Raw genomic sequence first — 15,426 nt, 5'->3', positions numbered from 1 at the left:
TCTACTTGCTGGTTCTCCTGTCTGTCAAACATCAAACCAGATTTCTATTGGCTTATGCTATGCGTGACCGTCCCCCAACGTGACGTCGCTGCAGCGAACGCCATTTTGATACTGAACACCGTGGGTGGATCGGATCGGGCACGAATAGACAGCAAAATTTACACTCCCAACACGTTTAATAAGCAGCAAACGCCGGACGGACATGTCATCAGATAACCAGGACACGGAGACGCAATCGGAGCAGATGGAGGAGACTCAGGTGGGGATTATATTAGGGCTGCGCCTCGTTCGTTGCAGTCTCTTACGGTCTCTGTCAATTTCATCCACTATAATGTCCTTATGCCTTAATTCATTTTCATTAAAATTACTGCTTATTGCTCACTGACGCCTTCAACAGAAATTTCTCTGATTCTGTGCTGTTTGATTGCTGAGCTGTCACCTGCATGAGTTAAACAAGGTGATAGTCGAACATTTCACAAGCATGAGCCTCCTTTTGATTGGTCATTGAGTTCAGACGTCACGAAATAGCAGCATTTGATAGGTGCATTCTGTCGCTCTTCAGTTTTGTCACACCTACTCTAACCTGATGGTGTCAGTTGGGTTGTATGAACAAAAATAACTGGGGCGCCCATTTTCATATATTTCCGCAAAGTTGTCAATCCATACTTCGAAAGCAGTTGTAGAAAAAAACCCTAGATGTTTCCATTTCGTTGTTCATGTTCAATTTATAACAACATCTGGAGACAACTGTTTATTGACAGTGTTGAGCTAAAATGTCATGTATCTATAAAATGAGATTGAGGACACGACCATGTAGTTTTTAAGAGTACTGTAGGAATTAAACAGCCTTCTTTGCACTTTTCCCCCCATCTGGTGCTGAATATAGTAGCTCATAAATTACTTGTTATAGATCCTTGTGAATCAGCATACTGGACCTAATCATAAGAATATGTTTCTTCTCTATGGGTCTGTTGCATAAACAGACATGTCTTACGATGTAAAATGACCGACTCAGTTAGCCAAGGGTCAACCAGGCTTAGTTTTCTGTATTAAATTAGAACAATCTATATTTTTAAGTTACTGACTTAGTTATGAACATTTCTCTTTTGATGAAACACATTATTATTATTATAAATTTGGCTAGACCTGTTTTTGATCTATACCATTGGGGGAAAATGAAATCCCATTTTCTGAGTCCTTGTAGAGTGGAATAAACTCAAACAGCATACTGCCTTTGTTTTTTAAAGTGCCGTTTTATGAATTATTTGACTCACATAGACTCATAGGGTGTAGCATGCAGAACTTATACTGTGTCATGATGATTTACAAACCTGTTTTTCTGTAACTTGCCTTCTGCTACAATTGAATGCAAATGTATCTTTTAGAAAGCATTACATTCAAGATATGCCCCCTTTGACACGGTCTAGTTATTTGCAAAAATGGTCTTAATCTCAAGCCATGTATTCATAATGGAAGTATTCTTAAATGTGTATACACTGCAGTCTATGTCATTAGACCTTTTGTTGTGTTTTGTTCTTTACAATTATCCAAGCCTCAGTCTAAACAAACCACCATTCCTTAGTTTAGGGCAAAGCAGAGGATGATGAAATGCAACCACACAAACAAGGGTGAAAAATATGTACTTTAGGTCCCTCAAGAATGTGTCTTTCTGTAACCTTCAATATCTGTGCTATGCTATTGCAAGACCTGAAGACATATTTAGATCTTACTGTTGATGAATGGTTTCAATTGTGACAGATTTTCCAGATTGTGGTGTTTGTTTACTTTATCTTGCATTCAAATTGAAACCGAAATATAATTTCCCTATCCAGCAATAGTGAAGTCACTTTCAGAGAGTTGTTATAAAAAACACCTGGGAATCTAATGGCAAGCTAAACATTCATGTTGTACCTTGCCCTGAAATGTTATTAAAGGACCACACCTTTTGAGAATTACAGGAAGAATGATATCATGATGAAAGGGGTTTTGTTTTATTGTTGTGTTTATTATATTTTGAGAGTGAGATTTATTAGTTTGAGTTTTGAGTGTTGATTAGTTTGTTCCGTCTTCTTCCTCATTGTCATAGTTGTAAGACTAAATGAGTGTAAACAGCTTTGCATTGTTTTAATAAAGACTGTTTACATAAACCTACTCAGCAAGCATGTATTGTTTGATCAAAAGTTGCATTTTGCATTTATTTAGGAAGGAATCCTAAAAAAAACCCCCAGTGTATTAGGCCAGGGTTTCCACAAAAAAAGCAACACAACTGTTTTCAACATTAATGAGAATAAATGTTTCTTGAGCACCAAATAGGCATAATAGAACGTTTATTGTGTGCTATATTAGTACTTTTTATTGTATTTTTGATCAAATGAATGCAGTCTTGTTGAGCATAAGAGACTTCTTTCGAAAACATGAAAAAATCTTACTGACCCCAAACTTTCAGCGTACATATAAGAATTTTACTATGAAACTGATGTCTAATAACTACTGATTCAAAAAAATGTTTTCAGGAATCCCAGGACACAAACTCGAACCCAGTGCGGACAGAGGAGGCCAAATTGAAAGCGAAGTATCCTAGCTTGGGTCAAAAGCCAGGTGGCTCTGACTTCCTGATGAAGAGACTGCAGAAAGGGGTATGTTTAAAGATTTTAACATACTTTTTTGACTACAGTTTGTACAACTACCAAGAGACATATTCATACAGTTCCAGGTAGGGATGTCACGGTACCAAAATTCCAGTAGTTTGTACCGATACCATAAAAATGGATAACCGATGCCAAAAAAACGGTTCTCTGTACCAATTTCGGTACCACAGCTAAATGTTTTTTTTTTATTAGATTTTTCATTTAGCTATTTAAAAAAGTTTTTTAATTCTTTTTTAAAAGAGTTTATTATTTATGATGATAATCTTTATAAGTAAATAATACATAAGTATTTAAAGGCTACATGCTGTTTAAAACTAAACACTGTTATAAAAACAGATCAAGTAAAAAATAAGCTTGGCATAATAATTTTTTATTATTAGTAGTAGCCTATTCTTATTACATAGAGTCATAGCTAAATCTACTGTAGCCTAACAGAAGCCTAATATATTTCTGTCAATTTCTTTAAATTAAACCAAACTATTATTTTGACAGGTTTCCGTGAAGACCTTTTGAGTGTCTGTGTTCATCATATGACAATATCATGTTTTCTCAAATGAAAAGGTTAATATCCATGAAGTGACGGTTTATGCATTGATATCTTCATCATAAAGTGACACGGCAGAGGCTAAAAAGACAGGGAGTGTCACATGTATGTGGACATATATCTGAGTGTGTGTGCGTTTGTGCACACGGTCGCTAGCTGGAAACGAAACCGTGCATCTGCGCATCATTCACACAGAGATGCAGAACATGCAGGAGTCATATAGAAATAGTATTTTGCAGTTAAATATTCATAGACAATAGTATATATAGTGCCGGCTTGGTACCAAAGTACCGGTACTTGTGACATCCCGTTCCTGGTGCTTGCAACATAGCCAAAACAAGCAGTACCCTTTTTTATTTCATTAAAATGTAATGTGTTCTAAGTTTGTGCTTTTTTTTGTCTCCAGCAAAAGTATTTTGACTCAGGAGATTACAACATGGCCAAGGCAAAGATGAAGAACAAACAGTTGCCTGCCGCAGCTGGTCCAGACAAGAACATCGTTACCGGGGATCACATTCCAACCCCGCAAGACCTTCCGCAGAGAAAGTCCTCATTGGTTACAAGTAAACTGGCTGGCTAACGTCATCCGTAGGTTTAGAATAAACCCTCTGAGCAAACTTCCAAAACCTCCCCAGCCCCGCCAGACCAGCTTCACCAGGACTGGTTATAATTCTTTTTTTGTTTCATTTGTTTTCATTTGGTTGTTATTGAGTTTTGCTGTCATTTTCGTTTCACTTCAGTAGGTCTAACCAACCTAGCTCTGTTACCCTCCTCAGTGTCCCACATATGGTAGGGAAAAACTAAACCCTCGGTATTCCAGACCCCAGTGGAGCATGATGCACTTTACTCTGTACCCTGTACATCAGTCATATTATGAACAAAACCCTAAAGACTTTATAAAATGATGTTAGATGCTTTTAAAAGTGTCACTTAAGATTGTTTTAAAAGGCATTGTTTTACATAGATAATACTTGACAGCCATTGGCCCCAGATGTACATGTGCCCTCCTCTAATCATTCGCAATTACAAAAGAATGAATGTTTTGTGAGAATTTCTTTGAAAAAGTCAGTGGTTAGAGCAATAGTGTCAAAGCGTGGTTGGTAGGCTCTACACTCTCCTACCTCTGACTCTCTAAGTAAGGCTCTGTTTAACCGAATAACAGCTGCTTATGACTGGATTGTTTTACTATTCTTAGCCTTCATCTTCCATGGTAGGATCTGAGCAAGCGGTTCCAATCAGGCGGATTAGATTATTGTAATCGCAGCTTTTGGGTGTAAACAGAGAATGTTGTAATTCACTGATAATAGCCAAGAGCAGTAATGTTTTTTGTATGTGGCATGATAAGGAAAGGGGCTTAAGAAATTGATCTAGTCTTAGCATACATTAAGCGTCAAAAGTTTTGGATTTTTCTAAAAAGTAGTGGCTATTTGTGTTAAGTCTTATGGGCATCTGGAGTCATTCTGCTTTCATGTACACTACAGCAGTGTATTTATTATTGGGATTAATGGGATTATTTTATTATATTAACACGTATATGTAGTATGATGCACATAATATGACCCTTTTGATAATCTGAGATGCAATCATCTTGTTCGTCTTAAAAAGTCAGTTTGGTCCTAAATATCTTTGTATGTTTTAAGGAATGAGGTGCAGAGGGAAATTAGCAGAATAGAACAGCACCTTTGGTTCAGATCTAAATAGTACAATGTTTCCGCTTCAATTTGGATACGAATAATTGCATATAGTTTACATGCATACAAAATATTGGAAAGTATCCATAGATTTCTTTGACATACAGATTATTGGGTTTCAAACCAACATCAAACATATACAAAGGACTTAATATTATATCCTATGAACCATTTTTTAATTAGTATTATTATTAACTGTGGTACCGTTTCTTATCATTTAGCAAAGTGTCCTTCTTCAGAGGACATGAATCAATAAACCTCTGTAGCTTCTTCAAAGTTTAAAGAAGACTGCGCAGGGCTGTGGTAAATCATTTGAAACTTTGTAGTGGATCTTAACAGCTCATTTATTCCAGGTGGTAAGCCTTTGTACACTCTTTGCGTAGTCCTAGTATGATGATAAGATACCCTTCAGGGGGAAAACTAGACTCAACCTAGGCAGGTTTACAGTCCAGGTGTCCAAGTCAGGATTTACATAGTTTAATCAAGTTACCCCTTCTAAAACCACATACCTGCCTATATGTGGCCTGGTAGAAAATTTGTTTAGCCATATGAAGCTAACAAAAACATGTATATTAATGCATTTTATTCTTGGTTTAAAAAAAAAAGAAGTACTGTACCATCACTATGTAAATTTGACTAAAAGGTGACTTGCATTTAAGGGACTGAATGTGTTTTTTCCATATATGGTTGAGGTGCTGGGGGCAGTTGGCAATACATCAGGGAAATATGATGGTCTTGCACTTAGTATTTGTCACTCAGTGGTATGTGTGGATGTACAATGTTTCCTTTGAGGAATGCGTTATTGCACAATGCTAGGAGATAATCTTATTTTGTGCTGCAGCCAAAATGTAAATAGTCAAACTGTGCATCTGGTGTCATATTTGTGCATTTTGTCGTGCATTATCTGTCTCAGTTGAATTTGTAAATGTTCTTTCCAATCTTCACAAAGCTTGTGTTTTATCTTTTTATTTGTTAATATTCTCTCTCTCTCTCTCTCTCTCTCTCTCTCTCTCTCTCTCTCTCTCTCTCTCTCTCTCTCTCTCTCTCTCTCTCTCTCTCTCTCTCTCTCTCTCTCTCTCTCTCTCTCTCTCATGCTTTTAAATGCAACAAGACAAGAATATCATCAAATCTAGTGTGAGAAATGTAAATATGGGGGTCAAGGATTCTTGCATTGTAATTAAAGAAAGCTTTGTAATTGAATGGATTAAATTCATACAGGTCTTAACTAAAAACCTATATTGCAATGTGATATTCATGTAACATATTAACTAGACCTACAACTTAAGACTCTTTTGATATACACACAAACAAACAAACTAAATGTATTCATGATTTGCATACTATAAAGCATTTGGTGTGTAATTATTTTATCATCCCCATATGTATATGCATTATTGTTTCAGATGTTTGGCTTTAATTAATTTGTGTTTGATAATGGATTTCCAGAGGTTTCCAGAATCATCAGGTTCCTTACAATTATATTTACATGGAAGGATAATCACGAAGCAAAGATAGATGTTTAAAATGAATACTGGAGCTGTCTGAACTTCAAAATAAAGTTTTACATTAATACAAAAACCACTGAGTTGTACTTTTTCTAACGAAATGATAACTTCCACGTGTTTACTATGGCTATATGGTGGTTGGTTGGTTTGATGGATCCTCTCTCTCTCTCTCTCTCTCTCTCTCTCTCTCTCTCTCTCTCTCTCTCTCTCTCTCTCTCTCTCTCTCTCTCTCTCTCTCTCTATATATATATATATTTGTATTATAGTGCAAGTAACTCATGATAACTCATGCTAATGATTACATAAGATACAGTTTTAAAGACTATTTACTGCAATTCTTGTTTTGCTGAAGAAATAATCTGCCAAACGGATGTAATCAAAAAAAGTAAACAAAGACAGTTTACCCAAGTGCATGGCGAGTATATCGCTCATAGTCATTCATTTAAATTTTCCCCTCTAAAACATCGAGAAATCTAGTATACTTTGGAGCTGAACCATCGCAGTCTTTAGGCTACTATAGTTTCAATGTGCCTTTTTTAATGTAGCCAAATACAAAAATCAGCTATTTGAAAAAAAGAAGAAAAAAAACGAACCATGAGAAGTTTAGCCTTAATAATTATCGCTTGTGTTCATATTGAAAAATTTTTTTGTACAGTCTATGGTTGAATTATATTCCGCAAATTCTATTTTACTATCTGTCACTAGGGGGAGCCACTCTTGTTTGTTTGAAACCCATGACAGAAAAACGTGACATTTTTTAAACCCAAACATATATCTTGTTCTCATAAACATCTCTCTGGTCGTTTATAAACAGAATGGTCGTTAGTCCTATACTACGCTCTTAACTGTTAAACATTATTACATTAAATTATTTTAAATACTATTGTTCACGAGAACTCATTCCAAATTCTACATGGGCTTTGCACGAATGTTGGACGAATTATACGTGCAGAACCAGCTGTACCCAAGGCTTCGTTTCGAAAGCGCAGTTTGCGTTCTCTACGTGAGTCACCACTGATTGGCCAAAAGACCAAAATCCCGCCCCTCTCGAGTAATATAAATATCCAGACGTGTTCCTGTTCTACGCTTCCGTCTTGAAAATGAAAAATGTAGAAGGATTGCGTTCAGTTTAAATTCAAGCCAAGTCAAAAAAGAAGACGTTCCCCCTTAAATGCATCGTCGATAAATTGGATTAAAGGCATTGATGTGAATTTGCGAAGATGTTCCCTGGGAGTAAAGTTTCAAACGACATGTTTCAAACATGCATTGGAATAACAAGTCTTAACGTCAACAGCTCTGGCGGGTTTGGTGGCAAGCCACTGGTAATGCCGAAGCTAAACCCGAAGGACCAGTTTACGGGGGACGGGCTCCAAGGCTCGTTACCATCCTCGCCTGGGTCGGATTGCGAGGAACTAGACAATTACTTGTCCCTTGACATGGAAACAAGAGAAACTATTGACATTTTCTTTAAAAACTTTTCAGGACTGCCTCATTCTAAAACAGGAAAAAAACAGGTTCTGTCAACGATGAAGCGGGTTGTGGAAAGTCTTGTGGTAAAGCACGAAATCGCTTACAAAGGTAATTTCATGAGTTAATTATTTATTTGAACATGTACCGCTCTACTGTTTCCCTTTCGCTTGGTTTCATAATGTTTAGTGGTAGATAAGAACAGCCTCACCCTCTGCACACGCACCTGGCCTGGCAGGTTGCTCCACTTTATGCCACGTATTTCCACATTTATGACTCCGCTAACATTTGACTCTCTCAGGTATGATTGCACGACTGAATCTGGAGCAGAATGGAGAAGATGTGAGTTTCATCAAGACTGTGGCAGCAGAAATCTTCAGCGATGGCATCACAAACTGGGGCCGTATTGCAAGCTTGCTGACTTTTGGGGCAATTTTGTGCAAGCATCAGAATGATAGAGGACATGGCAAGTGTGTGAGTCTGGTGGGGGAATTCATCGCTTCATATCTTCTCACTGCCCAGCGGGACTGGCTGCTCAAAAACAAAGCATGGGTGAGTTTGATTTTGTTCCCATTATCTCAGCAGGACTGCATATGTGCTTGTTTTGATTTTGTTTGTCCTTTGTTTGTAACCTGTAATCACCTAGTGTGTTTATATTTTTCTCCTTAGGATGGCTTTGTGGAATTTTTTCATGTCCCGGATACAGAGGCGGTTGTGAGAAACACACTGATGGCCATTGGTAGTGTGGCTACTTTTGGAGCTGCTCTTGCTTATTTGATACGGTGAATCCACATATGGACATTGTGGCGGATGTTGAAAGACTCTAAAAGAGAGAGAGAGAGCAGTTTGAATATATGTTTTTCTTTTCAATCTTCAAAATCCTTTTTGGTGTATTTAAAATCTGGTTCAACTAATGTCTTGGAGAAAAATCTAAGTATTTTTTTTATTAAAAGTAAAATTTAAAATATCCAGATGTTCTGATCTAAATCACAAGTAACGCTTTCAAATTTTTTTTTTCTTCCTTATGTGCAGCTTACACAAGAATCATTTGAAATTCACTTCCAGCAGTGTTCAAGCATACAGACATAATCATAAACTTATCTGAATTGGGAATTACAATATTGTCATACATCAAAGCTCACAACTGTTTCTTGCAATTGCTACAAACTTATGTAGTTACCCATTGTAGTACAACACCTTCAAGTTTTCATGGTGTCACTTCCTGTTTCAGAAATTATTTTTACAATATAATGCACACGCATCCATGCACTTAACTCAAGGTGCTGGCTTCAGCTGATAAATAAGCTTTAAAGCTTTTATCTAAAAGCTCATGGTGGTTCTGTTTTGAGTCCTAATTTAGGACTATGATAGCAGGATGGGATGGTTGACCCAAAAATGTAATTTTAGATTTAATTAGTCATCTCGCCCTCAAGTTGTTCCATATGTGTTTTTATATTTATTTTTTTACACACCGGAAGATATTTGGATGAATGTTGGTAACCAAACATTACTAACATTCTTCCAAAAGAAATTCATACAGGTTTGGAACAACTTGATGACAGGTATTTTTTCTTTCATTTTTTTTTTTTCATTGGGTGAACTATCTCTCTTACCACACGGCTGCTAAATGTCTAAACCTAGAGATGTTTAGATAAGTCTGACAACATGTTTTGGTCACTGACCATTTTCTGTGACTATACTGTTCTCTAAACTGCTAATTAAACTAGCTGATACTATTTTTTTGTTTTGCTTTTTTTGCCTTAGATTGAATTTCCTCCTTAGATGATTGAATTTAATCCTTCACCACAAAGAACCTATAATACACAGTTGTGGCTAGATCATAAGTCAAAAGTATATGTGCTTTATTTAGCCCATTGCTATTAGCTTCAAAGGTTTTCTAGCTTTCATCTGTTCATTTTATTGTAGCAGAGTCGTGTGAATTGCCAAAGAGTTTACATTTCCTGTGTAAACTCCCATTTCAACCTTTGGAATGAGGTTTCGCTGTGTTGCGGAAATGTTTTTGGTTTGGCAGAGTGAAACCCATTGGCACAATGTAACTCATTGATGAGTACTATTCATACATGAATCTTGTTTAAAGAGTTCATTGTGTTGCTTGGTCACATTGTTTACTCACTCTCTATTCAGGACCCAAGTATATTAATACTTCATTATAAATATACAGACCCCTTGCCTTCCTTCTGGCTGTCATCATGAGTCACTGTCGTGACTATTGTAACCAAACCTTTCAGCCACTGTGAACTCAGAATGTATGTTTTTTTTTTTTTTTTTTTTTTTTTTTTTTTTTTTAAATCTGGTTTTGGCTCAAATAGAATTTCATTTTATGAACCATAATCTGTCTGAGATTATTCTTTGAAACACATTAGCACAAATTCATTTGCTTTTTAACTGTAGAATGTGTTTAAAGCATGACTTATAGGACCTCATTGTTCGTCATCATTTCTAATCCTTAGAAATGGGGAAGTTTCTCAAATGATTTCTAAACCTTGTTCTGTACTTTTTGCCTGAAGGCGCTGAATATAGCCAGTTTGGCTTGCTTTTTTAATGTGGAAGTAATGTTTGTATCTGGTTTTGGTTCAAATAGAATTTTATTTTTTTAACCAATATCTGGCTGAGATTATTCTTTGAAACCTACATTAGCATAAATGCATTTGCTTTTTAAGTGTAGAACGTGTTGAAAGCATGACAAAAGACCTCATTGTTCATAATTTCTAATCCTTAGAAACGGAAGTTTCTCAATTGATTTCTTAATCTCGTTTTCTGTCATTTTTTCCTGAAGGCGCTGGATATAGCCAGTTAGCTTGCTTTTTTTAATGTGGAAGTAATTTTTGTCATAGAACCATATGATTTATTTGTCTGACTACACTTCTGTATCCACGGGTCATGTTTTAATGCTGAATTGCCTTAGTTTTAAAATCACATGAGGTTCAAAGAAACTTCAGCAGTTTATATTGTTCAAAAAAATGTCTGGGTCAAATCCCAGTGAATGAAAGCAGATGTTAGTGGCTTGCATGGGGATACCCTAATGAATGACTTCCACTGCCTATAAAAGGGCACAGGAAATGTTTTTCCATAGCAAAAAGGAAATTTATAATACGCTGACATTCCGGAAATATCTTACTATTTTGCATGTGTGTGTCGCATAGATAAGGAAAATGGCTGTTGGGAAAGTCATGAACCATGAGCAAGGCAATGGATCTCCAGTGAGGTTCCAATGACAAGGAAGATGTTCTGACGTCTATGACGTATATGTCAACAGCAGGGGTGTCCGATCCTGCTTCTGGAGGGTCACTATCCCGCAGAGTTCAGCTCTAACACACCTGCCTGGAGGTTTTTAATGATCCTGAAAACCTTGACTTGTTCAGGTGTGTTTAATTGGGGATACAACAAAAGTCTGATGAAAGGAGGCCATTATTGGAAGAGATCTATTTGTGACAGATTATATATCACACCTGGGTAGAAATCTTTTCATTATGCATGCCCACATTTGACAAACTAATGAATGCCTTAAAGGGGTATTTCATCCAAAAAAAGAAAATTATACCATAATTTACTAACTGTCATGATGCTCCAAGCATGTTTGACTCTCTATCCATTGTGGGGTTTAAACTTTTGTATATACAATGAAAGTCCATGTGGACAAAAGTCCCCTAGTTTCATGAAAACATTTCTTTTTCTTTTGAGTTCAAAAGAAGAATGGAAGTCAAACCTATTTGGAGTGACATGACAGCGTGTAAATTATAGTGAATTTGAGTAAATTATAGAAATTTGGGTGGACCATCCCTTTAACTCATAACCAGGATTTCCTTAGGAACATATCTTTTATAAAGGATTTTTTTAACATGTAAAACAATTTAGTCTACTTCCAACTTTTAGAGTTAATTAGAAAAAGAATCTGCAGACAAAAAATGTCCTAAAAAGTTTGTGTTTCAACAAGAAGTCTGTAGTTGAAACCAGAATATATTCACATTCTGGCTAAGCTAAACAATATTTGTTTGAGTGTGCTTATTTGCTCAGATTGGCTTCGTGTCTGGTTACAGGCGATCCGTGGGGTCTAATGAGGACTATGGTAATGACACACACAGGGCCTCACCTGATCCTACAGCTCACTGCAGAAGCACCTGCTGTGGTTACCTGAGCCAGGAGGCACATGGCTGTTAAACTCAGTGGAATACAGGTAAAGCCATGTGACAACACATGTACTAATCTGTACAGTCTTGTGCTATGGTAGTCCTGGTATTTTTACTGGTATTAAATACACAACATACATCTTCAATAAGGGTTTAAAAGCCACTCATTTTTGTGATAGATTTATTTGCTTGGCCAGTGTTTTTGTGGATCTTTTACTGACATAGGTTCTTTAAAATAACCGGAATACATTGATAAAGTGATATGGAACTGAAGTGTGGTCAAGACTAAAACTACTTTATAGCCATGCTGTAATTTGAAAAACATTAGAAAGCCCATCAGCCAATCAGAATCAAACATTCTAGACCACCATGTTATACTGACTACTTACTGTGGATGAAATTCCACTTAATGTAAAGAATAAAGTGCAAATAAATATTGAATGTACAAACATGAATGTTCTAATCCTGACTCCATTTATTATTAGAAACTGCTTTGTTAGAGGTATTGTCTATTGACTTCTGTGAATGTGGAACAATAGGAAGAGGAGCATGCATTATTAAAGCAGGTTTTCTAGCAGAGATGCAGGGAATGCTAGTAGGTCTGTGGAAAAGTTCAGAAAAAAGCAGTGCAAAAAATATACACTATATTACCAAAAGTATTTGGACACCTCTCTAAATCATTGAATTCAGGTGTTCCAATCACTTCAGTGGCCAAAGGTGTATAAAATCAAGCACCTAGGCATGCAGACTGCTTCTACAAACGTTTGTGAAAGAATGGGTCGCTCTCAAGAGCTCAGTTAATTCAAGCATGGTACAGTGATAGGTTACCACATGTGCAATCATGAAATTTCCTCACTAGTAAATATTCAACGGTCAACAGTTAGTGGTATTATAACAAAGTGGAAGCAATTGGGAACAACAGCCACGAAGTGGTGGGCCACATAAAATCATAGAGCCGGATCAACTCTTCAGGTCAATTTTCATGGGTTGGCCCCTTAGTTCCAATAAAGGAGCTCCGAACACCTTTGGGATGAAGAGCAGAGACTGTGAGCCAGGCCTTCTCGTCCAACATCAGATAAAACGAATTAACTAGATAAACAAATAAAATTGATTCAAATGAGAGGAATTTTGTTATACATTAAATAAAAAAATAAAAAAATAACATTTGTAAATCTGGTCTAAATGAAACTGGCAGAAAATACTTAATAGAAAACATTTGGTGTTTAAATAAAAGCAAAGTAGATTAGCTTAAGTTTATTTTTTTGTTAAGGGGGGGGGGGTGAAATTCTGTTTCATGCATTCTGAGCTTTTTACACTGTTAAAGACTTGGATTCCCATCCTAAACATAGACAAAGTTTCAAAAACTAATGTTGGACGTTTGATGGAGTATTTCTGTGTCAAAAATACTCCTTCCGGTTTCTCACAAGTTTCGGAGAGTTTTTTTCGAGTATGGGTCGGCTTGACGTTAATAGAGCGGAAGGTCCTTGTATGGGCTGTACGGGCTCTTCTCCCTGTAGTGTGCGTGCGTGCGTGTGACTAGAGCGAGAGAGCAAATGCACGCCCATAAACACTCGCTCAGCTGCAGATCTACTTGTCCGTGAACACTTATGTTTTTATAGTCTGCGCCGCACTCCACTTTATTCCTATAAGTGACATCAAGCGACTTCAACGCTTCAGCACAGCATTCCGGGAAGGCAGCGCTGCATTTTAACCGATTTTAACGCAGAAATGACGGGAAGCTTCACAACATCGCTTCAGTCGCGTCGTAAAGTGGATTTCCACGGTCAGTGCTGTCACAGGACTTCACCAAATATCCAGATGCTCTGATCTAAATCACAAGTAACGCTTTCAATTACTTTTTTTTCTTCCTTATGTGCAGCTTACACAAGAATCATTTGAAATTCACTTCCAGCAGTGTTTAAGCATACAAACATAATAATCATAAACTTATCTGAATTGGGAATTACAATATTGTCATACATCAAAGCTCACAACTGTTTCTTGCAATTGCTACAAACTTATGTAGTTACCCATTGTAGTACAACACCTTCAAGTTTTCATGGTGTCACTTCCTGTTTCAGAAATTATTTTTACAATATAATGCACACGCATCCATGCACTTAACTCAAGGTGCTGGCTTCAGCTGATAAATAAGCTTTAAAGCTTTTATCTAAAAGCTCATGGTGGTTCTGTTTTGAGTCCTAATTTAGGACTATGATAGCAGGATGGGATGGTTGACCCAAAAATGTAATTTTAGATTTAATTAGTCATCTCGCCCTCAAGTTGTTCCATATGTGTTTTTATATTTATTTTTTTACACACCGGAAGATATTTGGAAGAATGTTGGTAACCAAACATTACTAACATTCTTCCAAAAGAAATTCATACAGGTTTGGAACAACTTGATGACAGGTTTTTTTCTTTCTTTTTTTTTTTTTCGTTGGGTGAACTATCTCTCTTACCACACGGCTGCTAAATGTTGTCTAAACCTAGAGATGTTTAGGTAAATCTGACAACATGTTTTGGTCACTGACCATTTTCTGTGACTATACTGTTCTCTAATCTGCTAATTAAACTAGCTGATACTGTTTTTTTGTTTTGCTTTATTTTGCCTTCGATTGAATTTCCTCCTTAGATGATTGAATTTAATCCTTCACCACAAAGAACCTATAATACACAGTTGTGGCTAGATCATAAGTCCAAAGTATTTGGCTTTATTTAGCCCATTGCTATTAGCTTCAAAGGTTTTCTAGCTTTCATCTGTTCATTTTATTGTAGCAGAGTCGTGTGAATTGCCAAAGAGTTTACATTTCCTGTGTAAACTCCCATTTCAACCTTTGGAATGAGGTTTCGCTGTATTGCGGAAATGTTTTTGGTTTGGCAGAGTGAAACCCATTGGCACAATGTAACTCATTGATGAGTACTATTCATACATGAATCTTGTTTAAAGAGTTCATTGTGTTGGTCACATTCTTCATCATACCAAAGAAGTGTGTTTTTGATGGAGCGGTCCCAGCTATAAAGGTTCGGTCCTGCTTTGGAAGCAGCCGGTGAGTAAAACTGCTTCAAATGTCTATCCTGTCGGCTATCGTCACGTGAGTAAACATCAGTAAACGACATGATCGCGTGCTTCGTCATTCAAATGCGCTACCGGTTACTTCATTGTTGTTCTATGTATAACGTTACACTAGTCTGACGTGCAAAACCGTTTTGCTTGCTACTGCTAAGGTTTAGTCGCATACAATAGTCCATAAACCGAATCATAAACTGCGAGTAAAGACACACAAATGTTGACAGGCCACTAAATACAGTACATACCACAGAGACGGACGTCCTGCTGTTGCTGTTTCTCCTGTTCAATTTATTTCAGGCTCCGAATGATTCTGGATCATATATCTATTAGCTGAGATAGATAGCCATGGG

The 15,426-nt window shown here is 36.8% G+C and overlaps 3 protein-coding genes across 4 annotated transcripts in view; all 3 read left to right on the top strand.

Moving 5' to 3' along the window:
- The first annotated feature begins 94 nt into the window (after positions 1-94).
- On the top strand, positions 95-5,941 carry ensab (endosulfine alpha b). The gene is made up of 3 exons (XM_067448507.1): positions 95-259; positions 2,514-2,636; positions 3,599-5,941. Exons 1-3 carry the CDS (start codon positions 203-205, stop codon positions 3,770-3,772), a joined length of 354 nt encoding a protein of 117 aa, XP_067304608.1. The 5' UTR covers positions 95-202; the 3' UTR covers positions 3,773-5,941.
- A 1,525-nt stretch (positions 5,942-7,466) lies between these two features.
- Positions 7,467-9,591, top strand: mcl1b (MCL1 apoptosis regulator, BCL2 family member b). The gene is made up of 3 exons (XM_067448506.1): positions 7,467-7,966; positions 8,157-8,407; positions 8,525-9,591. The coding sequence occupies exons 1-3, from the start codon at positions 7,609-7,611 to the stop codon at positions 8,639-8,641; spliced, it is 726 nt and encodes a 241-aa protein (XP_067304607.1). The 5' UTR covers positions 7,467-7,608; the 3' UTR covers positions 8,642-9,591.
- A 555-nt stretch (positions 9,592-10,146) lies between these two features.
- vps72b (vacuolar protein sorting 72 homolog b) overlaps positions 10,147-15,426 on the top strand; it is a 39,584-nt gene continuing 34,304 nt past the window's right edge. The window contains exons 1-2 of one of the 2 annotated variants that reach the window (XM_067448505.1): positions 10,147-11,238; positions 11,914-12,050. In XM_067448505.1, the coding sequence (XP_067304606.1) occupies positions 12,024-12,050 (27 nt within the window). In that variant the 5' untranslated portion in view covers positions 10,147-11,238; positions 11,914-12,023. Of the gene's footprint in view, positions 12,051-15,426 lie in introns of both variants that reach the window. The other variant, XM_067448504.1, reaches the window with a different exon arrangement.

Source organism: Pseudorasbora parva, chromosome 7 (genome assembly GCF_024679245.1).
Source record: "Pseudorasbora parva isolate DD20220531a chromosome 7, ASM2467924v1, whole genome shotgun sequence".
Taxonomy (NCBI): Eukaryota; Metazoa; Chordata; class Actinopteri; order Cypriniformes; family Gobionidae; genus Pseudorasbora; species Pseudorasbora parva.
The sequence above is the reverse complement of the archived record's forward strand: the minus strand, read 5'-3'. Positions and strand labels throughout refer to the sequence as shown.